This window comes from Carlito syrichta, unplaced genomic scaffold (assembly GCF_000164805.1).
Source record: "Carlito syrichta isolate Samal-C Ts95f unplaced genomic scaffold, Tarsius_syrichta-2.0.1 Scaffold279568, whole genome shotgun sequence".
Classification (NCBI taxonomy): domain Eukaryota; kingdom Metazoa; phylum Chordata; class Mammalia; order Primates; family Tarsiidae; genus Carlito; species Carlito syrichta.
This window is the reverse complement of record NW_007223664.1, coordinates 422,148-448,751: the sequence shown is the minus strand read 5'-3', so window position 1 is coordinate 448,751 and position 26,604 is coordinate 422,148. Positions and strand designations below refer to the sequence as shown.

The 26,604-nt window shown below is 39.4% G+C and overlaps 1 protein-coding gene across 2 annotated transcripts in view; it reads left to right on the top strand.

Annotated features, from left to right (window-relative positions):
* PHACTR2 (phosphatase and actin regulator 2) overlaps positions 1-26,604 on the top strand; it is a 207,992-nt gene that overhangs the window by 169,748 nt on the left and 11,640 nt on the right. Inside the window, exons 9-11 of one of the 2 annotated variants that reach the window (XM_021709749.1) lie at positions 5,672-5,733; positions 9,801-9,938; positions 21,445-21,521. In XM_021709749.1, the coding sequence (XP_021565424.1) occupies positions 5,672-5,733; positions 9,801-9,938; positions 21,445-21,521 (277 nt within the window). Of the gene's footprint in view, positions 1-5,671; positions 5,734-9,800; positions 9,939-21,444; positions 21,526-26,604 lie in introns of those variants that run through there. The other variant, XM_021709748.1, reaches the window with a different exon arrangement.

Below are 26,604 nucleotides of genomic sequence, written 5' to 3'. Positions count from 1 at the left end.
CTCCAGATAGTACCACCACAGTAAAGAGACACTGGTGTAGGGGAAATCCTTTCAGCCAGGTTTTTAGAGTTATCCTGGACTACTGGATAGCCTCTGCCCTCCAATCTGACTTATTTTCATTTCTGAAAGAAAGATTTTAGTAGCATATGATACTACAGTTGCTAGGACTAAGACAACTCAACAATGAACATTTACCATGAGAGGAACTACCGTCTACCCTGTCTATGGGATCTTTTTCCTTGGAATGTTTTTCTGCTGTCTGTTTTTGAGCATAACTGGAATAGAACCCAAGGAAGGACTTAAGTGACTATCAACATATGGAAGGACTTAAGTGACTATCAACATATGGAAGACCTAGTTGGAAGGAGGAAAAGATCATGGCTAAAAAAGAAGGAAGAATTTGTGTTTTAGCTTTTCTGAGGAAGAGTGAAAGTAACATTTAATTTTGACAGCAAAACCAAACCAAAAAGGTGCATTGCTTTCCATAATACGTTCCTGGGAAATATTTGTTGGATTAAGTTTTAAGTTTACTGAAATGCAGAAGGTCCTAAAACACAGAAATTATGTCTTATTGGATGCCTCATGCAATACCTAAAAAAAAAAGAAAAGCAAATTTTGGGGTTGTTTTTTCTTGATCTTATGAGACAAATAATGCCAAACCACACTGAAGTTTGGTTATTTGAGGAGCTGTTTCATGGATCCAGAAATTTATCACACATTGATCCTAAGTGCCGTGTTGGTTTCTATAGCCCCTGTTTTCCTGGAGGTTTGGGGAAAGAGTGAAACACCAAAGTCAACTTCAGATGTGACTCCAGCCCTTACTTCCTTCCAAGTTCATCTAAGCTTGTTAATTCTGGAAACAAAAGGCATGTTTCCAACCCGGAGAGGCTGATAACTGGTTTATGATCTCCTGACCCAGTACTGTACAGCCAAGGGAAGCAGAAGAAAACAGGCGGTCATCCCAATCTTCCCCTGAGCAGTCACAGAGAACCTGGCTTACACTTTACTGAGACCCTGTTTGCCTCCAGTTTCTTCTATATAGATTGCTCTTGTTATGATTGTCTATTCGAGGAAAGGTCTATGAGTGATACGGTGTGGTTTTTAAGGACACTTTCTTTTTTCTTTTTGAGCCGTAGTCTCACTGTGTCACCGAGGCTGGAGTGCATTGGGCACGATCATGGCTCACCACAGCCTCGACCTTCTGGCTTCAGGCAGTCCTTCTACTTCAGCCTCTCAGGTAGCTAGGACTACAGGCATGCTCTACCATGCCCGGCTATTTTTTCCCCATCCTTGTGGAGACAGGTCTTGATATGTTGCCTAGGCAGTTTTGAACTCTTAGGCTCAAGCAATCCTCCTGCCTCGGCCTCCTAAAGTGCTGGAATTACAGGCGCTACCACACCTAACTTAAGGATACTTTTTTAACTTGGTCATCTTTTTGTATTATTTTTTATTTTTTTGAGTTGGGGTGTCAACCAGTCTGGGTTGCAGTGACACTATCATGGCTCAATACAGCCTTGACCTCCTAGGCTCAAGAAATCCTTCCACCTCTGCTTCCTGAGTAGCTGGAACTACAGGCTAGCCCTATCACGCCTGGCTAATTTTTTGATTTTTTTTTTTTCTTTTTTTGTTGCCTAGGCTGGTCTCTACATCCTGGGCTCAAGCAATCCTCCCACCTTGGCCTTTCAAAATGCTGGGGATTACAGGCATGAGCCACTGCACTCGGCCTATCTAGATCATCTTTTCTTGAGAGACTAGAAAACCAATTCACAGCATAAGGCATTCAACAGTTCTCAAATCAAAGCCCATCACTAATTTAATAAACTCAAGTCAGATGACAATAAATGCTGATAACTTTCATTGGCACCCACAGGTCACATTATATTGCTGAGTATCAATCCCCATCTTACTCCTTACTTGATTTCTTTCCTTATTATTCTGGTGACAGTAGAGTTTTGTTTTGTTTTTTAAAAGACATGTAAATTGTGCATTTTAGAGGCAGTTCCTTAAAACTGATGATACAGAAAGCAACTTTAGGTGCTTAAATGGCCAAACTTTTGCTAATTAGGAAAAGGGATGTATATGGAACACCTTTTACAGGGTAGAGATTTTTAAAAATATACGAATTCTCTTATAATATTCATCAGTGAATGTGAGTCCAACTATAACTTCTATAGGGAAAAGTGTTTTAGAACATTGAGTTCTGCATGTCTTTTTTCCCCCAACATTTTATTATGAAGTTTTTTAAACATACAGACAGGTTGGAGGATTATTGCAGCAGACACCCATGTATCTACCCATATATCTAAAAATAAATAAACAAATAGACATGGACAAGTTGAATGACCATTGCAATAAACATCCATGTATCTACTACCTAATATTCTGTCATTCACATCTTGCTTTATCTCATATCTATGCATCTGTTGATCCAGCTTAACTTTTTGCTGCATTTTAAAGTAAGTTTATACATGTATTTTTATTTGTTAAAAACACTCACATGGATTCATGTAAAACAGCAAAAAGAGAAATAAACCCACAAAAAAAATTTGGCTTTTTAAAACCCATTTTATCTGAGTTAATGACTCAATAATATAATATTCTTGTTGCTGGTATTTGTGTACTTTTCTTTCTTTTTCTTTTAGCTCATCACAAAATACTCTGGGTAACACTGCTAGCCAAGCAGGTTTCCAATAGTGCCTACTGCTGTTTAATCACATGCATTACTCCTGTATTTATGGGAAATGCTTCCTGTGGCTTGTCTGAAATGTTCGCCCCTTTATGCTCTGATGACAGTCACTGACATCAAGATTTGTCAGTGAGCTATGTCACTCCCTTCATGAATATCCCTCCAGTCTGTTTAAAGTGGCCTAGAAAGGTTTATATCCTGCTTTATAAGTAGTCCTCTAGTCAATCAAAAAAATGAAGGGAGCATGCCAAAAACTTGCTGAATTTTTAAATACTGAGTTTAAGGTGTAACCTCGACTGTCTTTATAAGAGATTTTACAACGACTATTTAATAACATTCAGAGAAGTGCACCTGTAGTCCCAGCAACTTGGGAGGCTGACGTGGGAGGTTTTCTTGAGGCTAAGAGTTCGAGAACAGCTCAGGCAATATAGTGGGACTCTGTCTCTAAAATAATTTTTTTTAAACATTCAGAGGCACAGTCATGTTGGCTTGCCTTCACCTCTTGCCCTCCCTCTCTAATGTCTTTAAAAGTACAATTTTGAGCATGAGAAATGAGAGGATGTAAGTTCCTGATGTCAAAAAAGAATTTTCAGGTGGTAAAATCCTGTTTATTTAAAATATTCTCCTAAGTGCTGTTGGCCTTTTTTTTTTTTTTTAGGCATCATTGGCTATTACCTAATTATACAATGTGTTTGATAAGGCAAAACTATCTAATATTTCCTTCAAGAAAATGATATTTTGCATATTTAATGAAAACTAGACCATTTTTTAGATTTGGGTTGTATTAAACACCTAATTGTTTTATCTTTGAAAAGTACTATTAAAAATGTAGCATTGCACTGCAGTCTGAGGACAGACTGCAACTCCAACTCAAAAAAAAAAATTGTGGCATTGGCCCAGGCCTGTAATCCCAGCACTTTTGGAGGCCAATGCAGACGGATTGTTTGAGCCCCGGAGTTAGAGACAAGACTGGGCAACATGGGGAAACCTTATCTCTACAAAAAGTTAGCCAAGTGTGGTGGCATATATTCCCAGCTACTTGGGAGGCTGAGGCAGAAGAATTATCTGAGCCCAGGAGGTCAAGGTTGCCTGCACTGAGCCGTGATCATACCACATCCTCCAGCCTGGGCAACAGAGTGAGACTCTGACTCAAATAAATAAATAAATAAAATAAAATAAAAGCAGAATCACTGTATAGGAAGGATTGAACAAAATATGGTAAGGATTTTATTTTATTTTTATTTATAATCCCGTCAAAGCCCTCACTTTTTTTTTTTTTTTGAGTAGGAGTCTCACTCTGTCACCCAGACTGGAGTGCAGTGGCACACGTATGGCCACCACAGCCTCCTCCTGCTGGGCTCAGGTGATCCTTTTGCCTCAGCCTTCCAAGCAGCTGGAACCACAGGCATACATGCCACCATCCATGACTATTTTTTTAAAATTTATTCTAGCAACGAGTTCTCACCAAGTTGCCCAGGCTAATCTTAAAACTACGGACTCAGGCAATCCTCTTGCCTCTACCTCCCAAAGTGCTGGGATTACAGGCATGAGCCACTGCACCTGGCTAAAGCCCTCACTTTTTAAATCTCTGATTTGAATATCATGAACTACAGTGTGGTTTATTGTGTATAATAGACAATCCACACACTTTATCCAACTCTTATAAGGAAATTTTTGAACCTAAGTGTGCATTTTAAGGATATATATTTTGTGAAGCAATTAGGAAATCCTACAGTACTTAAATTGGAAGAAATTTGAATTATAACTAATTCGTTTGACACTCATAGGCACTAAGTGAAAGAATATTAACTAGTTGCTTCTTGCCTTATGGGTGATTTCAGTTTATGTGCACTCTTGGTCTGAATAACCAGACTAATCATTCTCTTTCTTATGAATTGAAGATAGTATTTCAGAAAAATTGTAGAAACTATTCCCTATCCAGAGAAGAAAAATTGATAGAGAATTTAACCTGCTCAATGAATAATTACAGATTTTGTAAATATTGAATACTCATATTTTGTTTGAAGTAAAAATAAGCTTAGTAGTAAGATATCTATTTGAAATTTTAAAATAAATATAATTATCTTTTCACAGAAATTTTTTTTAAACCTTTTGGTTGAGCCTTTATACAACATAATTTTCCTTCAAAAGCATTTACAGCACTTTCTAGCTGGTAATCTTTTATAAGCACTGGTTTCCAAGAAGTTGGATCTATGCTCACTGTGATGAGCCACAGGGGAAGCAACAGAGAAAAGTTCCTCAAATAAGCAACAACCAGTAAAACCTGAAGGGGTGCTTATTTCTTTAAAAATTCGGACGTTTTTCTTTAAATCCCATCTGTTGGACACCATAAAATTGTACTACTCGGTGAAGCACTGGAGAAAAAGGAGACTTTGGAAAGTCAAAGTCACAAGAAAATAAATAATTTCCACCCACAGTACACCATAACCCCATTTAGAACATTCTGGTTTGAAAGCAAAGTCCAAAGAAATGCTTACATTCTGCTTCCATGGGAACGAAGGAAGACAAATCAAATATTTTGGTTGAATTTGAATGAAAATCAGCAGCTCAGACATGCATCGGATGGTTCTAATTTGCTCTTTTAATATGTCTCAGATTTTCACATGAAGGCCAGATCCAGAAGTAAATTTTTATCTGAATTCTGATAAATTGTGCTTATAAGCTCATGAGATAATCAGCAATAGAAGGGTTTCACCAGAGTATGGGCACTCTTACTTTTTTTTTCAGAACAGAACAGGAAGCCAGGAAGCAAAAGTTTTAAAATTAGCAAAGTAAATAAATCAGTCCTACAAGGGAAAAAAATTGTATATAAATGCAAAATTTTTTGACAGCTTTTAAAAGCTGTTGGTGGAGTATTTTATCAGTATCTGTTAGATTCAAATAATTGTGACCTGATATTCTTTTCTGATTATAAAATTATCTATAATAACTAAGTCATCATGTCTTTCCCCCCTTAATCAACAGAAAAGAATGAAGAAGAGGAACAAGAAGCAAAAATGGAACTTAAACGCAGACTCAGCAGAAAGGTGATTAAATCATGACTGTTAATGAGTACGTTTGTTTTGAGATAGACTTTTTTTTTTTTTCAAATGAAAATTCTGCCCTGACATGGTGGTTCACGTGTGTAATCCCAGCACTTTGTGGGTTGAAGTGGGAGGATTGCTTGAGCCCAGGTGTTTGCAACCAGTCTGGGAAATATAGAGAAACCTGTCTCTACAAAAAAATCAAAAAATTAGTCAGGCATGTGGCACACTTCTGTAGTCCTAGCTACTTGTGGGGCTAAGGCCGAAGGATCACCTGAGCCCAGGAGGTCAAGGCTGCAGTGAGCTGTGATGGTGCCACTACACTCCAGCCTGGGTGACAGTGAGACCCTGACTCAAAAAATAAACAAACCAACAAACCCTTCTCTCTACTTGTAAGTCTAATGTTTAGGAATTCCTATCAGTCTATAATCATAGACATCAAAATCAGTATAATGCACCCAATATGAATTATGTTTATAATTGCATGTTGTGTTACTTTTGAAAAGCTAATGAAGGTTCTAGATTGCATTAACAGATTATGAAGATATATAGCCTGTGTGAAAATTGCAAAAGAAACAAAAAAGAAAATAAAATCACACAAAAGTCTTCCATTCAGAAATAGCCATTATTAACATTTCAATATATATATATATATTTTTTTTTAATTGTTCTGGCTGGGCTCAGTGGCTCAGCCTGTAATCCCAGCCAAAGGAGGCCGAGGCGAGTGGATTGCCGTATTCCGTGGGTTTGAGACCAGCCTGGTCAATTTGGCGAGACTTCGTCTCTAAAATAAAAAATAGCCGGGCGTGGTAGCGCATGTCTGTAGTTGTGGCTACTTCGAAGACTGAGGCAGAAGGATCACCAGATCCAGCAGGTTGATGCTGGGGTGGCCACGAACATGCATGCCGCTACACTCCAATCTGGTCAAAGGAGTGAGACTCCTACTCAAAAAAAAAAAAGTTTTAAAAAAAATGCTCACACTTTTCATTTCATCTTGGAAATAGTAAATAAGTAAATGTTTTGTTGCTCCTGAAGATTTGCCACTATTTCATGTCAGAGCTGGGTAATTTACTAAGTGAATTTGATTATCAGCCTGCCTGCTAGTATGTACCCAAGTTGCCAAATGGCTTACCTCCCAAACTCAGACCATCGTTTCCCCTTATTTATGAAAATGTAGAGCTGATGTCAGGGCTGTCACTTTTTTCTATGTTAAAATGATAATATTCTTTGGAAAATTTGAGCCCCGTCAGAATTTGTATTTAATTCTAAATCCTTGCAATAATTCTTCAGATACACTTTTCACACCTGGAAAAGAGCAGTGACTAAAATATGACATTTTAATGAAATGTGTGACCTGGCCCACATTTTCTTTTTTTTTGAGTCAGAGTTTCACTCCATCGTCCAGGCTGGAGTGCAATGACATGCTCATGGCCACCCCAGCGTCAACCTGCTGGGCTCAGGCAATCCTTTTGTCTCAACCTTCCAAGTAGCAGGTACTACAGGCATGCACTACCACACACGGCTACTTTTTAAAATTTTATTGTAGAGATGAGGTTTCACCATGTTGTTCAGGCTGGTCTTGAACCGTGCTGGCCCACATTTTCAAGGGCTGGCTGGGGAGTCCACAGCAAAAGCATTCCAGGGCAGCTTTTCCCATGGAAAAGCCGTAGGCGCTATATCTTGAAAGGTTTTGTTTTTGTTTTTCATGGAAGAGGAGCCTTAATTTATTTCTTTTTTTTCTCAATGCTCCTCAATATCAAATAATGATCAAACTGACAGACTCTGTAAACTCAATTTCTAGGTCTGGCTCTTCTAGCATTCAGTAGCTCTTAAGTTACCAGCTGCAGACAAGTAATTGCAATTGCCCCTCCTCCTTTCTCCCGGCTCACTCCTATGATACATACAGTCTTTGTTCAGTCCAACAGTGCCTGCCCTTACTCTCTGCCCCTCCCATCTGCCCCTACTTGCCTCCTCTCTACAGAGTTCCCTGTCACAGGCTCAGGTCAGCCTGTAGCACTGGTAGCCACCCCATGACTGGCACAGTTTTGAGGTCAAGGCTGTGTGGAGAATTTCTGACCTGTGTGGCCATTGATCACTTTTCTTCTGGCTGATCCTCAGAAGCAAGGGTTTCTCCACCTCCTTATGCCACCTGCAGCCAGAAGCTAGCAATATAGATTGGACAGCAGCCTTAGCTGCTGTATAACAGACCACCTATATTATTCCTTCCCTTGTCCATTGCCTACCAGGTATGAAGATAGAAGGAGCTGTAGTTGGCACTTCTCATCTCAAGTGAGCTCAGGAATGGGCCTAGGCCTTCTAAGAGTCCTTGAATGCTTTGACTTAATCCTTGAGCACTGGCTTAGTTCAACCTCTGGTTTTACTCAGAAGGAAACTGAGGCCTAGAAAAGGGATTATTTTTGACTCCAGAGTATATGATCAGTGTATCATCCTTGAAATCACGCAAATAAGGAATATCTCCAAAGAGGACCTCTTAGACCATGGGTAATCTATATACAGAGTATATATAAAAGAGGGGAAAAAAATAGTGAAAATGGACCCATTAGGCAAAATAGAGGCCTGGGTTTACCTGTCTGGAAATACAAGAGGGGACCCGAAAAAATGGAATTTGTTTATAAAAAATTGTGTATTTATTCTTACATATTTAAACTTCAGTCACCTTCAAAGTACTCTCCTTTTGGTGTAATACATCTATCAAGATGCTTTTTCCGCTGCTCAAAACAGTTTTTGAACTTGTCAATTTTGATGCCTTTTGAGTGCTTCTGCTGTTTTTTGTTTCACCTCTTCAACATTGGCAAAACGTTTCTGGTTGAGGACTTTTTTCATCTGGGGAAACAAGAAAAATGTTGCTCGGGATGAGATCAAGTGAGTAGGGAGGATAGGGCACAGGACCATGCCATTTTTGGTCAAAAACTGCTGAACACTCAGTGGGGTGTGGGCAGGTGTGTTCATAATTCACCCATCATGAAATGGACATATACATTGAAAGAATCTAAAAAAAAAAAAAACTGAAGCTGAACACAGCCTCGTACAACAACAGTAGCTGGTACACTGATGCTGATGGGATCCTAGAACACTTACCTAGTGGAGGAAGCCTGTACTACAAGCGGCCCACCCTCCAAAAAATAGTTCTGGGTTTTTTTGGGTCCCCCCTCGTTCTGCAATACCTCTTAACTGAGAAGGGCCAGGAAAGGGGGTCAACCTCGTGAACAGAGAGTAGATGGTGCCTGTCAACCAGGAGGGCAGGTTTCTTTCATCTGTCAGAACTGTTTCAGTCTTATTCTTGGGTTTGAGAAAGAACCAAGAAAGGAAAGTAAATACTCAAAGGGCTGGGTAGTTTAAATATAATTGTAAATGTGAACTTGACAAAGACCACAAGGAGGAACCCAAGTTATTAGAAGTGTTTTAAAGGTTGCAGCTGGTTTGAGTATTTATGGCCCCATGGAATTACATTTCTCCAGCGACTCTCCCTTCCTTATTCCTGCACATGAGTTTTTATGGCCAACTAAAAGATTGGGGCCTTGGTCCTTATTCTCTCAAGGACAGCTGTGCTGTAGGGACACCGTTTATTGGACCATTTCTGTGTGGTAACTTTGTGTTTCTGGATATATAGGTTTAATATAAGAGGAACAGAGATTTTTATGCCCATTTCTCAAAATGTCATGGCTTTTGTCTTGATAATTCGGTCACCAAACCAGCCATCCCATATCTGGGTTACTATTTTTTCTGTGTTTTGCATGTTCCTTATGTCGGGGATGACAGGTCTTTATCATAGTGTCAAGCACATTGGGGAAAATAGCATAATGCAGGTGGTTGCCAAAGACTGTGACCTATCTAACAATGATGATTTTTATAGTCTCAAAAATTAGGGCACACTGCTTTCTAGTTCTCATTAGAAATTCCCAAGATGCTACTGCCTTTTTTGTTCTTTTCTGATACCTGAAAGTGACCTTATTTAACCATAACTTTGAAGTGTTCTCTATAGAAAACTTGCCACCATGAGGCTGTAAATGGTTTACTAAACTCTGCCTTTTTCTCCTTTCCTCCTGCAGCTCAGTCTGAGACCCACAGTGGCAGAGCTACAAGCTCGAAGGATCCTGCGTTTTAATGAGTATGTAGAAGTCACTGATTCTCCTGACTATGACCGCCGGGCAGACAAGCCCTGGGCCAGGTTAACACCTGCAGACAAGGCAAGAATCCCAAAGGCTTTCCTGCTGTTTGTATTGCTTTTCTGAACACTCCAGTACCCATTTACCTTTTACTTAGTCATCCTGGGGTTCTAGATCTTACCAAACATTCCAACAATTTTCTGCCTCCGATTATTTAAGCCCTGTCAGTGGTATATTTAGCGATGTCAATGTAGTTCTTTCAACTAAGTCTCAAAGAATACTAGTTCTTAGCTACCGTGTAATCTACCTGCATTTAAACCTGGAAGGAGAGGGCTTTCCCACAACCAGGATTTATCCAAACTCTTAGAAAATATAACTTTTACAACTTATCATTTTAAGGGATATGTTAACAGTGGGAAAGGTTTTATGTCTGTCGAGGCTTTTTATATAAATGGCCAGACAATAAATACTTTAGGCTTTGTGGGCCATATAATCTTTGTTGTAACTGTTCAGCTCTGCCAATGTAGCATGGAACCAACCACAGACAATGTGTAATTGAATGGGTGTGCATGTGTTCCAATACAACTTTATTTATAAAAACAGATGGTGGGCCAGATTTGGCCTGCAGGTCATGACTTGCCAATCCCAAACCTATATCATTGCACACAGTTCAGAAAAAATTAAATATATAGATGTTTCTGTCAATATAGAAAGACTGTTATTTTATGAGTATCATGGCCACATAGCCAAAGATTTATGCTAGCTATTTGTTTCTAAATTTCTAACTTCAGGATTTTTAAAATATTCCTGGTAATGGGTTCTTAATTTTTTTCTCTAAGCAAAATCTGATCTTGAATAAACTCATGCCATCTGCAGTCTTAATACTAGAACTAGGCGTTTAGTGACATTCTGTGCTGATGCTTTTTCCTGGGTAGTCTCATTCTGTAAAGCATCTACTATGTGTCAAGCACATACTGGAGATTTTTATTCAGAAATTATTACCTCGTACGTGGAAATGAAGAGTTGGAAGAAATAAGATCACAAAAGAAGAATGTTCACAACAAGAACAGAAGGAGGCCAAAAATAGCACCCCAGGAACGCAACATTTAGGAAGAAACAGGGGAATATTGAGAAGAAACGTCTCTGAGGTAGGGAAGGAGGAGAAGATGGGTAGCATAGCAGCCTAGAAGGACAAGGTCACGGAGGCCGGCCATATGTGTGCAGAGGGAGCATTTTAGTGGACTGGTAGGTGGAAGCCTGACTAAGGTGGAGACAGTGAGGATCAAGCTCTTTCCCAAGAATCTGGGTTCTGAAGGGAAGCAGTATGATGACATAGTCACTTGAGGTGTGACTGGGACTGTGAAGGCTGTAAACTTGGGTGGGTAAATTTGGAAAGTAAGATAGGGTATCAAGGGAGTGATTTTTTAAAAAATTTATGGGAAATATTTGAGAAATATTTTATGCTATGAAGAAGCCAAAAGAAAGGGAAAGTTTGAATATACAGGAGAAAAAGTCGGTAACTGACAGAATGGACATAGTTATTGGAACCGCAAGTCAACACTTATGTGGAAAAGGCGAAGAGGAGACCCTTGAAGATGGAGAGGAGAGCCAGGCTGAGAAATGTGCCCTAAAGGAGAAAGCTATGAAGTAGTATCTTACTGTGCTTTTATTTTGCCTCTCGTTAATTCTTAGTGAGTTGAGCATATTTTCAAATACCTTTCGAGTATTTGGATCCCACTTCTGTGGGGTGCCTGGTCTTTGCCCATTTTCTTTTGGGCTGTCAACTTCTTGTTGATTCATAGGAATTCTTCATATATATACTTCATATATATACTATCTATTCATCTACCTATCTATGAATATTTGCCAGTTATATATGTTGCAAATATTCATAGTGTAGATGGATAGATAGTCTCCCAATTGATGACATCTCACTCTCTCTCTATGGTACCTTTTTATGAAAAGATTCTTAAATTTAATACAATTGAATTTGGCAGCCTTTTTCTTTATCGTTTATGATTTTGTTCCTTTTAAGAAAATTCTTTCCAACTGGGTGCTGTGGCTCAAGCTTGCAATCCCAGCACTTTGGGAGGCCAAGATAAGAGGATTGTCTGAGCTGGCAGATTCGAGACCAGCCTGGGCAACAGGGTGAGACCTCATCTCTACAATAAATCAAAAAATTAGGTGGCCATGGTAGCACACGCCTGTACTTCCAGCTACTTGGAAGTCTGAGGCAGAAAGATCGCCGGCGCCCAGCAGGTCGATGCTGGGGTGGCCATGAGTATGCCACTGCACTCCGGCCTGGGCAGTAGAATGAGACTACAACTCAAAAAAGAAAATTCTTCCCATACCAGAATCATATGTGTATTCTCCTGTACTGTCTTCTAAAATGTTTATAGTTTTGCTTTTCACATTTAAGTTCTTTATTTACCTGGAGTGAATTTTTTTTTGAAAGTTAAAAGCTTTTAGCTTTGTTGGTCCACTATGAATTCAGGCAGTAATCCCCTGTGTTGTCTGACTCATGGATTGAAATTCTCAAGGTACATTTCTTGCCCCCTCCTTTACTCATTAAGTACCAACATGCAATTTTCTTTGCTGTCCTCTGGGGGGTCAGATATTCTAGTTCACCTTTACACGGAGGGCTTGCCATTTGGTATCTCCTTTATGGAAGGAGGATTATTTATAAAACTTGACGAGGTTTTGTGTGTTTCTTTTATCTTACCAGGCTATGACCATGGCCACTCAAATTCACCAGATTTAATACAGGTGCCCTCAAGATCAAAGCCAGTTTTCATACTAACCTGACTTCTCTGGGCAATATTTTCATTTACTTTTTTTTAATCAAGCTATCTTCATATTCTTTTTGTAGCTGTTTAGTACATTTAAGACAATTTTTAAGTGCTGTGTTTAGCATTTTAATTGTTTTTCTATACAGGGCTTATTAGTTAAGGCACCTGGCATGACATTTTGTAACATTTAGTCTGTACCTTGTTCAAGCTTTCTTCTGTCTTTTCCTTTCAGCTATGGATTTTTGGTCCCTCACCTCTCCTTTAGTAGCTCCTAGTTGATTATGCTGTAGTCACTGTTCCTGTGACTTCTCCAAAACCTACTGGTTGAAAACAGCAACTTTTTAATTATATCTTACAGACTTCATAGGTTGGCGACTTTAGGGCTCATTTGGGCGATTCTCTTGCTCTTCTTGAGGTTGACTAGGGTCACTCAGTGTTATTCAGCTGACAAATAGGCTACTCTGGAGGGTCCCCGATAGCTGCACTAACATGTCTGGTGTCTTGGTAGGGATGGCTCAGGGGCTGAGCTCAACTTGGGCTGTCCACTAGACTACCTATATATGCCTATATATGGCCTCTTCAGCATGGTGGTCCCAGAGTTGTCAGGCTTCTTACATGGTGACTGGCTTTCCACCAGGGCAAGTGTCCTAAGAGAACCAGGTGAAAACTACATGGCCTTTCCTAATCCTGCTTTGTAAGGCACCCAGTCTCACCTCCACTACGTTCTCTTAGTTACAGGCAGGTCATAAATACCAGCTCAAGATTCAAGGGAAGGGGAATTATCTCCACTTCTTGACAGGAGTGGCAAGGTCATACACAGAAGAACATGTGGGCTGGAGGTATTACTGTGGCCAAATTTGGAAAAGACAATTTTCCACACTCAACATTTCCAGCTATCTTATTATTCAAATACTGAGCTTCAGAAGGCAGGCGGAGTCAGATAAATGAGTAAAAATCACAGCAGGTGCAAAGCATGAATGCAGCCAGAGTCTAAAAGATTAACCACCTTCATATGGAAACTAAATTTTCCATACCCTAGAAATAGTTCTTTGTAATTCTTATTCTATTGTTGGAAGATAAAACTCGTTCATCTCTAGCTGTAACAGAGAGGATTTTTTAAAATTTTTATGTTGAAACAAAAATAGGTTTTTATGCTAGACTTCTAGGCTGCAGGGAAGAGGTGCATGGTCAAGTTTTCTCCTGCAGGCTTTGTTTCTCTTTTGAGTACTTTGAAAGCACATGACATTCACATCTCCCCTGCAGATCAAACCCTGAGCCCCAGAGCACAGCCAAAGCCCCTTCCAACTCTCAGATAAGGCTCATTTTCTCCTCTGACAACATCTGTCATGTTTCTCCTGAGACTTTTAAGATCTAGAGGACAGCATTTTTAGAACTAGGTTTTTAGTGTGTGTGTGTTTTAGGAAGAATGTCTTCTAGATTGAAAAAATAATATATTTATCTGAAAATATTTTGTTTTTAAAGATAGAAAATAGAAAATGCAACAATTTAAGATGCTGTTTTTGTACAGTATATTGTGTATACACAAGTGACACATGCTCATTAGCAAAATCTGAATATTCAAAAATAAGAAAATAACAATTATAACACACATCAATGCACAATATGTTTAAGAATTTCTTAAAATCTGATTTTTCTACCTAACACAAAAAAATTATTTCCTCTAGTTGTTAAAAGATGAGTATGATTAAATATTACTTATTGCCCAGAGATACTATTATGGTCTTTGGGTATATTTTATTTTAGAATGAAAAATAGCATATGCTAATTATCATTATTATAAGCATTTCTGTATTGGTGTTGCTTTTTACTTTAAACTAAAACAGTTCATAATATATATTGATCAAATTCAAAATAATATATTTTATTCAGTAAGTTAATCAGGATAAAAATTTGTAATTTAACTAGCATGTCCAAAAATGTGTTTTATTTTTTAACTTTGAATTCTATATTCCATTTAAAAAAAAATCTAAACTATTGAAAGTAAATATTTCCACCTCTGCTCTAAAAATAAACACTGAACTTTCTGCCAGCCTAAAGGAGTTATCTTTTCTCTCTCTTAGTCCCATTAAGATACCACCTTGCATTTTAAAGAACAGTAGTCAATTCGTCAATAACCAATTAATGCCTCTTCTATGAAAGGACCTTGCAGGATACTCTTACAAACCTGGTAGTGTTGTTAATCTGCTCAAATTAGAAAAGAGAAGTGGTGCGAGAAATATCTTATTAATTAGGAACTTGATTGGTCTTAATTCGCCTTTAAAATAAAATTTTCACCAGCACAGGCACAGTAGCTTGCACCTGTAATCTCATCACTTTGGAAGGCTGAGGCGGAAGGATTGCTTGAGCCCAGGAGTTGGAGACCAGCCTGGGCAGTGTAGCAAGACCATATCTCCACCAAAAAAAAAAAAAAAAGGCCAGGTATAGTGAGTGACCTGTAGTCTCAGCTACTCAAGAAGCTGAGGTGGGAGGATCACTTGAGCCCAGGAAGTGAGACCTCATCTCTATTAAAAAGAAAAAAAAAGTGACTGGATGTGGTGGCACATGACTATAGTCCCACCTACCCAGAGACTGAGGAAGGTAGATACCTTCAGCCCAAGAATCTGAGTATGTGGTGAACCATGAGCATGCCACTGCACACCAGCCTGGGTGACAGAGTGACACCCTGACAAAATAAATAAGTAAATAATTTCCATTTTAGACTGTATGTGCTTGGTTACAGCACTAGAAACAGATACAGGTACAATAAGATATTCAGGGCTTACTTTCCAGCACTGAGGTAGGTACATGAGTTAGCCCTTCAAGCCCTTCAGTGATAGACAGGTGAAGCTGCAGAAGGACATCAAATTGGCCCGAAGACCTAGGTTTGCATGGCAGTTACCTTCACCCTGGGGTAGAGCTTGGAAGCTCCGTGACAGAGAGGCTGGACAGACTTTTGAGCTGGGCACTTCTGAGGTTAATTCCTGAATTGATCATTTAACCTGAGTTTTCTCGCTAGCAAAGTAGATTCAGCTATATCTATCTTGAGAATTGGATTGAATATCTGTAGAGCTCCAGCTCATCAATCAATTATTGCTCTTACCAGTATTACACTCATAGTCAGGCTTGCAGTTCCAAGTTTTACTCCCAGTTGGTGACATTTTCAGTATTTATTGAAGCCTCAGCTTATAATTTAGTCTGAAAGCGTTCAGAGAAAGAGAATGCAATTTTTTCCAGATGATGCATGGATTTGTCCAACAAGTCATTCGTTATTTATTAAAACCCTTACAATACATTAAGTATTGTCCTGGATACTGGGGATATAAAGATGAATAAAACATACGATCTTTCCAGCAACACACTGTCCCAACAGGTCCTAGGGAAGCCTGAGGTTTTGATTCTCTGTAGGCTATTCTTTGGCCTGCTCATGGTTGCCCTGGCAGCAGAAGGAAGTATACTTTTCTCCCTGTGGCATTGAACTTGAGTAGTCAAGAAATCCTCTCCAAGTTTCATATCAGAATGTTATCAAAGAAATAAGGCCGGGTGCAATAGCTCACACCTGTAATCCTAGCACGGAGGTCAAGGCGGGAGGATGGCTTCAGACCAGGAGTTCAAGATCATCTTAGGCAACATGGCACGACCTTAACTACAAAAAATGTTAAAAAAAAAAAAATTAGCTAGGCATGGTGGTACACACCTGTAGTCCCAGCTACTTGGAAGACTGAGATAGAAGGATCGCCTCAGCCTGGAGGTCAAGGTTGCAGTGAGCCACTGCACTCCAGTCTGGATGACAGAGTGAGACTCCAACTCAAAAAAAAAAAAAAGTTTTATTAATGAAATAAACAAAGAATCTTAAAATGAAAATTCGACTTAGTTCTGACCTTACAACTCATGCTATTTAAGAAGGTAGCAGGGTCCATAGTTTCAACAAATCACTTGTTGCTTCTTTCCAAGATAATCATTGAGCTGACTGAGGACTGATTAAGACCAGTTACCACTCACCATTAGCCAATTTTAAACTTAATTTTAGTCATTTTTGTTTCCTCTTTCCTCTCTGTAATTTTTGGATGAGACTAAAAATACTACATATTTAAACAGTGGTATTTCCTGGAGTTTTGTTGTTGTTTCTACCCTAGAAATACCTGGTTTTGACTTGATGGCTTCTTATCAGTCCACCCTAGCTCCCCTTGGACTTTCTACAACCTCAGCCCACCTTTTTCTATCCCATATCTTTCAACAAAATCAGTTCCGTTTACACATATGTGAAGAGTGTTTAGGCCTAAACTCTTATCTTCTGTACAAAAAAGACTTAAGAGCATTTTATATGGATTTCACTAACATCAAGGGTCTTAATTATCCCCCCCCAACTTGTTTTTGAATTGGAGTTTCACTCTGTTGCCTAGGCTGGAATGTAGTGGCATGCTCACAGCTACCGCATGCTCACGGCTACCGCAGTCTCAACCTGCTGGGCTCAGACAATCCTTCTGCCTTAGCCTCCAAGCAGCTGGGACTGCAGGTATATGCCACCACACCCAGTGAATTTTTTGATTTATTGTAGAGACAAGATCTTGCCAAGTTGCCCAGACTGGTCTTGAACCTTGGGCTCAGGTAATTCTCTCAACTTGGCCTACCAAAGTGCTGGGATTACAGGCATGAGCCACAGCTCCTGGCACTTCTCTCCTTTTTTTAAACACACTCAGGAAATCTCTTTATTCCAAGAGTTACTTAATCTTAGAATAAAACGATGTCAATCTTCAGTGAATTTTTCTTAATGAATATATCGCATTTTTAAATTGTCAGTAGTCATATCTTTGTGATATGTTTTTTCTTTTTTCTTTCTTTCTTTTTTTTTTTTTGATGTGGGAATCTCATAAAATTAAGTTGCCCAGGCTGGAGTGCATTGGCATAGTCACAGCTCACCACAGTCTCAACCCCTTGGGCTCAGGTGACCCTTCCACCTCAGCCTCCCAAGTAGCTGGCCCTACAGGCATACACCACCATACCCAGCTATTTTTTAAATTTTTTTGTAGAGTCAAGGTCTCATTATGTTGCCTAGGCTGGTATCAAAATCCTGGACTCAAGCAATCCTCCCATCTTGGTCTCCCAAAATACCAGGGTTATAGATGTGAGCCACTGCACCTGGCCTGATATATTTTTTCAGCCAACCCCTATAATTTCATATCACACTTACTGCCGAATATTTCATATAACTGACTCATTATCGAACTACAAACCAATACATACACTATGGAGATCTGAGGCAATTATCCCAATGATGTAGGCCCTGAAGCACCTGTAGGGCTTGAGTTAGGAAGGTCTGTGTATGGGCCCATGTTTGTTACTGAATGCTTATTTGATATCTGGCAAGTTACATGACCTCTCTAGGCCTCTATTTTATTATCTTCAAGAATAAAACCTTGGAATAGTATTCAGGTAATCAACTGTTCTACAGCAATTCACCCCAAAATTATTTATTTCGCTCACAATTTTGTGAGTTAGGAACTTGGGAAGGGTTCAACCCAGAGGTGTTTGTTTGTTTTTTTTTTCTGATCCACATGGCATCAGGCGAGGTGCTGAGATATGAGAATCCACTTTCAAGATGGCTTCTTCACTGTCTGTTCCTTGTTGCTCTTTGGCGCCTCTCTCTCTACCTCCTTTCTTTGTACCTTCAGTTTCTCACATTATGGTTTCCTGAGATAAGTGTGCTGCAGCCTGGGTGAGACTTTGACTCGGAAAAATAACACAAACAAAAAGAGAAGTGTTTATATATACACACACACACAAACATACATATGTGTGTGTGTGTGTGTGTGTGTGTGTGTATACGTATATATATATATATTTTTTTTTTCCCCCTTTTTAATGTGGTAGCTAGCTTCCAAGAAGCAAAAGATTCTGGACCAGTTAAGGGCTATACCCTAGTCAAAGCTGGAGAGACAGAATCCACCTCCTGTGAGGGAATGGCAAAGTCATATTGCAGATGAGCATGTGGGATGTGCTCATAAATGGTGAACTGGCTTTCTGGGGAAAATATTGCATACAAATGTATATGGTCATTAGTGAATTATACTTTTTATTAATGTAAAAGATGTCCATGACTGGGCACAGTGGCTCACGCCTATAATACCAGCACTTTAGGAGGCCACACCAGGAAGATTGCTTGAGCCCAGGATTTGAGACCAGCCTGGGCAACGTAGTGAGACCTCATCTCTACAAAAAATAAAAAAATGAGCCAGGTGTGGTGGCATATGCCTATAGTCCCAGCTACTCAGGAAGTTGAGGTGAAAGGATCGCCTGAGCCCAGAAGGTCAAGGCTGCGATAAGCCATGATTGTGCCACTGCACACCAACCTGAGCTACAGAGTGAGACCTCGACTCAAAAAAAAAAAAAACCAAACAAACAAGCAAATGAAATGTAGCACACAATCTACAAATTGTATTGTTTTATAAATTTCATCTCAATTGGTTCTCACAGAATGCTTTCATTGATTTTTTTTCATATACTTGGATCAGTAGCAAATAAGGACTTTCTTATTTATGTTTGGGTCACCTTCAGAGATACTATCTTTTTTCATTCCAGTAAACTTGCCATATATAAACATGAAAGAATTGTTAGTCGCAATCACAAACTAAAAATATTTGTTTTGCAAAAGCCTCATAATAATGACATTTTATCGATGATTTTACAGTGTATAAGAACTTTCATATACTTTCTTGATTGAATCTCATGACATTATGAAGAGTCTCCTCCCCATTTTCCAGATGGGAAAACTGAGATTTGGAGCACAGTGACTCACTGAGGGTCACACTGCAGTTGAGGACATAGCCAAGACTAGACCCCATGTCTTCTGACTTCAAGCGTACAGATTTTCACTTCCTCTGCAGAAACTACATTTGGAGAAGAAATTTTAAGCGAACATGCAAGCAAGATTCTCTACTACTATTCAAATTAAAATATCTCCTTTTTTTGTTTGTTTGTTTGTTTTTTGAGTCAGAGTCTCACTCTGTTGCCCAGGCTGGAGTGCAGTGGCACACTCACGGCCACCCCAGCGTTGACCTTCTGAGCTCCAGCAATCCTTCTGCCTCAGCCTTCCAAGTAGCCAGAATTACAGGCTGTGTGCTACCATGCCTGGCTCATTTTATTTTATGTATTGTAGAGACAAGTTCTCACCAAGTTGCCCAGGCTGGTCTCCAACCCGTGGCCTCAGGCAATCCACTCGCCTTGGCCTCCCAAAGTGCTGAGATTACAGGCTGAGCCACCGAGCCCAGCCAAAATACCTCCTTTTAAAGAAGAATTTTTTATCGATGTTCATTAGTGAATGGTAAAGAGCATCTTCATTGTCTCACCTGCTGGTTCTAGTTATCAACTTTTATAGTCAGCAAAAGTGTCCTCACTGTTGAACTGACTTGCGAGACAGGCTGGACAGCCATGTCCCTGGGATCCCAGATCCCAAACATTTCTCTCCTTGCTTCTTCTCTTCCAGAAGTCAGTATCAAGAATTATTGCCACAGTTCCCAGTCACTGGTTTCCCATACAAACTACAGGGGCTGAGGAATATATTTGGGAAAAGAGACAAATTGTGATAATAGAACTTAGATCTAACACCTTTCAGGTTTTGGAGTAAAAGCTTGTGTGTTGCAGAGTGATGATTAGTGATGAGAGAAGCCTCAGGGCTTTCTTCGGCCTCTCCCTTTTCTAAAATTTATTATTTTCCAACCACAATGTAGATTTCATCTCCCAGTGAATTCATTCTCTGTTGTTTGTACTGTCATTCTTTGTTTTGGCTGAAGAGTCCATTTTGCCTACAAGTTACAAGGGTGTGCCTTTTTTTATTAGCACCATTTTTTAAAACACGAGTAAAACATTCTTTGTAGAAAAGTCAGGAAATAAAAATAAGCAAAAAAATTAAAAGCAAAAACCATTCTGCCATTATTTGTTAGCAGATAACTAGTGTTAACTTGATCATCTTGGCTTTTCAGTCTAGTGGCATAAGCATCTCTTTGAATGCCAGAACTTACATAGCATGGATTATGTGTTCTTTAAGTGGTAATGCTTCTATTTGATATTTTCTTTGAGTAACTTTAAGCACTGTGCTGAAATTTCAACTTATCTAAACTGTAAATATTTAAAATATGTATTGGCTGTCTGCAGTGGCTCACGCCAATAATCCCTACGCTTTGGGAGGCCAAAATGAGAAGATCGCTGGAGCCCAGGGATTCAGGACCAGCCTCACCAACATAATATGACCTCATCTCTACAAAAAATATAAAAATTAGTCAGACATGGTGGCGCACGCCTGTAATCCTAGCTACTCTGGAGGCTGACGTGGAAGAATCACTTGAGCCCAGGAGATTGAGGCTGCAGCGAGCCATGATATTTAGCGGCTTGTCAAAGTGGTGTTATTGTGGGTGGTATTAAATGCAGAACTTTCATAGGAAAATTATATTGTTTCTCAGAAAATCTCATGACCCGCTCTTTCCTTGTGCTCATCGAGGATGAGAGATATCCTGTGTGACCCATAGACCAGGTCCAAGGATGAATTTAGCAAAGTTCCCCTTCCTCTCTCCCTTGTCAAGGGCACTTGAAGAGTCTTTCTTCTATCCTGGTTTTAGTTTGGCTGGAGTATGACATATTTGTTTTATTTATTATCCCTTTCCCTGGTAGAAATTAGGAATCCTTTTCTCTCTCCATTTCTCTAAAAAAAAAAAACAACCTAAAAAAAACTGCTTCATTGGTGCTGTGTATACTGGGGAAATATGTGACCTAAATAACAATTCTATTTATCTATTTTTTCTCCTTAGGCAGCAATAAGGAAAGAACTCAATGAATTTAAAAGCACAGAAATGGAAGTTCATGAAGAGAGTCGACAGTTTACAAGGTAAGTCAACAAAATGCAGTTCAGCGTGTTGAAAATGCTTCAGGTGGTAAATTTTATTTAGGCGTTTTTAAATTTTGTTTAGATGTATTTTATCACAATTGAAAAAAGCTTTAAATACAGTTTAGGACAAAGCCATCTTAGGAACATTTCTGCCTCCTCCCATTCATCTTTGTTTTACTGATAACCTAACAGTTAATGTGACAGTTTTAAAGATATGACTAGATAAGATTATACATTTCTAGAATTTAAAAATAACCTCAACTGTCTCTTTTAAAAGCACTATGATTAATCATGCTGAATAAGAATTTCTTTTTTCTTTTTTTTTTTTTTTTTTGAGTCAGAGTCTCACTCTGTCACCCAGGCTGGAGTGCAGTGGCACAATCATGACACCTCACAGCAGCCTCAACATCCTGGGCTCAGGCGATCCTTCCACCTCAGCCTCCTAAGTAGCTGGGCCTACAAGCATGTGCCACCACTCCTGGCATTTTTTTTTTTTTTCTTTTTTATAGAGATGAGGTCTCACTATGTTGTCCAGGTCTTGAACGCCTGGCCTCAAACAATTCTCCCACCTTGGCCTCCCAAATTGCTGAGGTTGTAGATGTGAGCCATCGTACCCAGCAGGCATTTCTAAGTCTTTTTAGAAGTCTGAATCATTTTAAAGGGCTAGATTTTGGTTCCTTTCTTAGTTTTATTTTCTGGGCTGGAAGACAAGTACAGCATCATTTATTCTGCTCTTGAACAGACTCAGCTGAAGTTGTATGCCCAGAATAGATACTGGCGAGAGAATGTGGGCACATATGTGCCACTTTGGGCTCATAGTAGACATAATAGGATAGAAGCTGACTTTTCAGAAGATATAACTTAAAATGGGAATTCAGTTTTTACTGGTCTCACAGGAGGTTGCTATCATCCTATCATTTTTCCTTCCAGCACCCTTTAGTTTTTTTCACAGGCTATCAACACCAGACTGTCCCTGAGTGAGCACACAGTCTGACCCCTGCGCTTCACAGGCATTCTGTTTATTTCAATCTTAATTAGTTTATGTGCTTTGCTCTATATAACAGGTGTGTTTCTAAAAATTTGCACACAAATTAAATCTTCAAACATTGAACTAAGAAAAAAATTACTAGGAAAGATAATTACATGAAGAAGATCAGGGTAGGTCCTTCTGGAAAACAAATACTGGTCCCCTAAGCTAGTCTCTGTAGGGTAGCCATGCCTCTGGTGCTACTGTTCTTGCAGTCCAGATGATGATGTTGCTCTTTGCTGGGAGCATGTAACAGGGTAAAGGAAGCAGCACTATAACCTTGTAATTGAACAGCAAACCCCTTCCTTGAAATTCAGGGGGGCTGGGCCTGTGTTATCACAGACTTGCTCCACAACTTCTCCTCCTATGTTAATGTCTGATGCAGAAGAACCTTCTCTTTATTTTAGGGAGACACTCGGTCCTCCGTATCCATGGGTTCCACATCAACATCATTTATTCTGCTTTTGAAAGGAAGATCCCAGCCGGGCTCGGTGGCTCAGCCTGTAATCCCGCACTTTGGGAGGCTGAGGTGAGTGGATTGCCTGAGCCCGCGGGTTCGAGACCCGCCTGGGCAGCGAGACCTCATCTCTACAATAAATCAAAAAATCAGCCGGGCATGGTAGCGCATGCCTGTAATTCTGGCTACTCGGAAGGCTGAGGTGGAAGGATTGCCAGAGCCCAGCAGGTCGAGGCTGCGGTGGCCGGGAGCCGCCCCTGCACTCCAGTCTGGGCGACGGAGTGAGACTCCAACTCAAAAAAAAAAAAAAAGAAAAAAGAAAGGAAGATCCCTTGAAAGGGATTAGGGAAAATTAACGCTACAGTATAACACCTGTAGTTTCCCTTCTCCAGTAAAGTTGATCATACAAAGGCTGGATATTTTTGGTCACATCGAGCTGGCTGAACCCTCTGTGTAATTGGGACGTAGCTGAAGTTGGATGCCCAGGATAGACGCTTGTGAGAGAGTATGACACATGTGCTACTGCGGGCTCACACTTGATCTAACAGCATCAACCACACTCCAAAAATTTTTTTTTTTGAGTTGGAGTCTCACTCCATTGCCTAGGCTGGACTGCAGTGACACACTCAGGCCCCCCAGCGTCAGCCTGCTGGGCTCCAGTAATCCTTCCGCCTCAACCTTCAAAGTAGCTGAAACTACAGGTGTGCATTACCATGCCCAGCTTTTTTTTTTTTTTTTTTTTTTTAATTATAGAGATGAGGTCTTGCCAAGTTGCCGGGGCTGATGTCAAACCTGCAGGCTCAATCCACTTGCTTCAGCCTCCCAAAGTGCTGGGATTATAGGCTGCGCCACCAAGCCCGGCCAAAATTTTTTTTAATAAATAAAAAATAACAATAAAAATGGTATCTATCAAAAACAATGCAGTGTAACAGCTATTTACATAGCATTCACACTGTTATTAGGTATTACAATAATGTAGAGAGGATTTAAGGTATATAGATGTGTTTTAGTTCTAGGCAAATACTGCGTTATTGTATGTTTGTTTCCTCCTCCATAATGTTTGTTTGTATATGCAGGTAGGACTTTCCAGCATCTTGAATGTATAGGCTTGCTGTCTGTTTGAGAGCTTTATTCTAGCATAATCTACCCTTAGGTCGATGCCATGCCCATATCAAGCCTGAATTGCTTGTCCCCCAGTTTTCTCCCTTCCACTTCTGAGATTAGGATAAGTTGATCTAACAGCATTAAAGGTGATGCCTGTGGTTGTCCTCCAGTAAAGTTGATCATGAAAAGGCTGGTTAGCACATCGAGCTGGTTCAGGCATCTGTGTAATGGGGAAAAGGGCATTTGTTTGTGCAGTTGAGTCCTGTCCCCCGAACATCTGTGACTACACTCAACCGACTCCTCATCATTCAGCATAGTTTCACTTCTGCAGAGTTTTTCTAGAAATTGTAACTTCTCATAACCTCATCTTCATTTGATAGTATGATATGGAGAATAAATTACAGGAGAAAATAATTGAATTAAAAAGCACATATGTATGGACAGTCACATTTTATAAAAAGTATTTATCCTAAAGGAGGTTCTTTCTCTTTTATTGCACTCTATGAACAAGTACAATGAAATTAGGGTCCAGGGAGAAGTAAGGGTCATTTTGTTTTTATATATGTATTTCATATACAAAAAGAATATATTCTAATTAAGTATTCAAACAGTACAAAATTCTATCAAGTAAAAATGAAACCTCCTTCACACCTTCCCTAATCTCATTTTTATTCTCACGGATAGCCACCCAGTAAAAGTTTGATGTAGATACTTCTAGACATTTTTCTGCGCTTTTACAAACACACACACACACAATATATTTGTATGTACACATATGCATTTATATATACTCTCTCACTGACATACCCAGCATCTAGAAAATCTTTCCGTATTAGTCTATATCTCATTCCTTTGAACGGCTCTGGCATTTCTTAGATAATATATCAAAAATTTACTGAACAATTATACTATTAATGGACATTTATGTAGTTTTCAGTCTCTCTTTTTTGTTTTAGTTTTTGTTTTTGAGTTGGAGTCTCACGTTGTTGCCCAGGCTGGAGTGCAGTGCAAGCAATCCTCCCTGCCATGACCTCCAAAGTACTGGGATTACAGACTTGAGCCATGTGCCTGGCCTCTCTATTCTATAATATAGCATTTTGATGTAAAAAATAGGCCAAGAAAGCATTTAATCTCTTTCGACTGGGCTCGGTGAGTCAGCCTGTAGTCCCAACACTTTGGGAGGCCGAGGCGAGTGGATTGCCTGAGCCTGTGTGTGTGTTTGAGAACAGCCCGGGCAACTTGGTGAGCCCTCGTCTCTACAATAAATGAAAAAATTAGCCAGGCATCATAACGCGCATCATAGTTCCAGCTCCTTGGAAGACTGAGGTGGAAGCATCGCTGAGCCCAGCAGGTTGACACTGGGTGGCCGTGAGTGTGCCACTGCACTCCAGCTTGGGCGACACAGTGAGACTCCAACTCAGAAGCAAAATGAGGTTCATAAGAAAATTGAGTGAGTATAGTAGAGTCTAATTTTCTCAGCTTGCCTTTCCCGACATGGAAACTTCAACATCCTAACAAGCTTCGTTGAGAACGGTGGCGTCGCAGGACCGTTTGCCATGTGTGGAGTAGACCCTTATTTTATGTGTGTGCTGGGTAGAAGATAGGAGTCCCTAGACTTCTCAGTCTCATTTACCTAAAACTTTGCCTCTGTAACACAGAGCTGTGAAGAACGATAATTGATGTATCTCTTGACTGAAGACAGGAGAAAAAGAGAGACTTATTTTCTTGGCTATACCTGCCTGGAGGGGAGTTTCTATCATGCTGAGCTGGAAGTGGAAGGGAGAGTAAATTGTGTTCAACTACTACATATTCTAGCTGCTTTTCCCTTCTGATGTTTAGTAGATGAAATGGGTACATTTTTTCATTTGTTGTTGCCTTTAGGGCAGTTTCTAATTTCCCTCTACATACATGTGCCTGTGTACATGTATTTATTTAATAATTTAAATCAGCTATGGTTGTTTAACTGAGGAGTAGTTTAGAAAGTTCTTCATGCTATCATTCTGGAGATGAACTTGAAATATGATATGTGATTAAATATATACAATCATTGAAAATCTCCATATGAAAGTATCAAACATACATATATACATACACACATCCGTGCCAAGATTTGCATCTGGTTCATGCAAATTTTCCAATAAGAAATCATTAGCCACTCTTCCAATGGAAATATGATATTCTATTCTTTTTGAGATAATTTTTCAAGTAAAACTTTTCTAGGAGGTGTCACTCTCATGAACATTTGGCAAAAATTCATCAAATTATATACATAAATGACTCTTTAGCAGTATTTATTTAAATACAAAGAGTTAAATCTATTTGTTTACTGAGATTATTTTATCTATATTTATATTTGCTTTAATAGTAATTTAAGTACAATACAAATCATCCATAAAGTACCTCTAATTGGTTTCTTATATAGCATTCTTTTTTTTAAAGAATAATCTGCTGATAAGTAATGATAGAATAAAATTCATATACAAAAACATACTCCA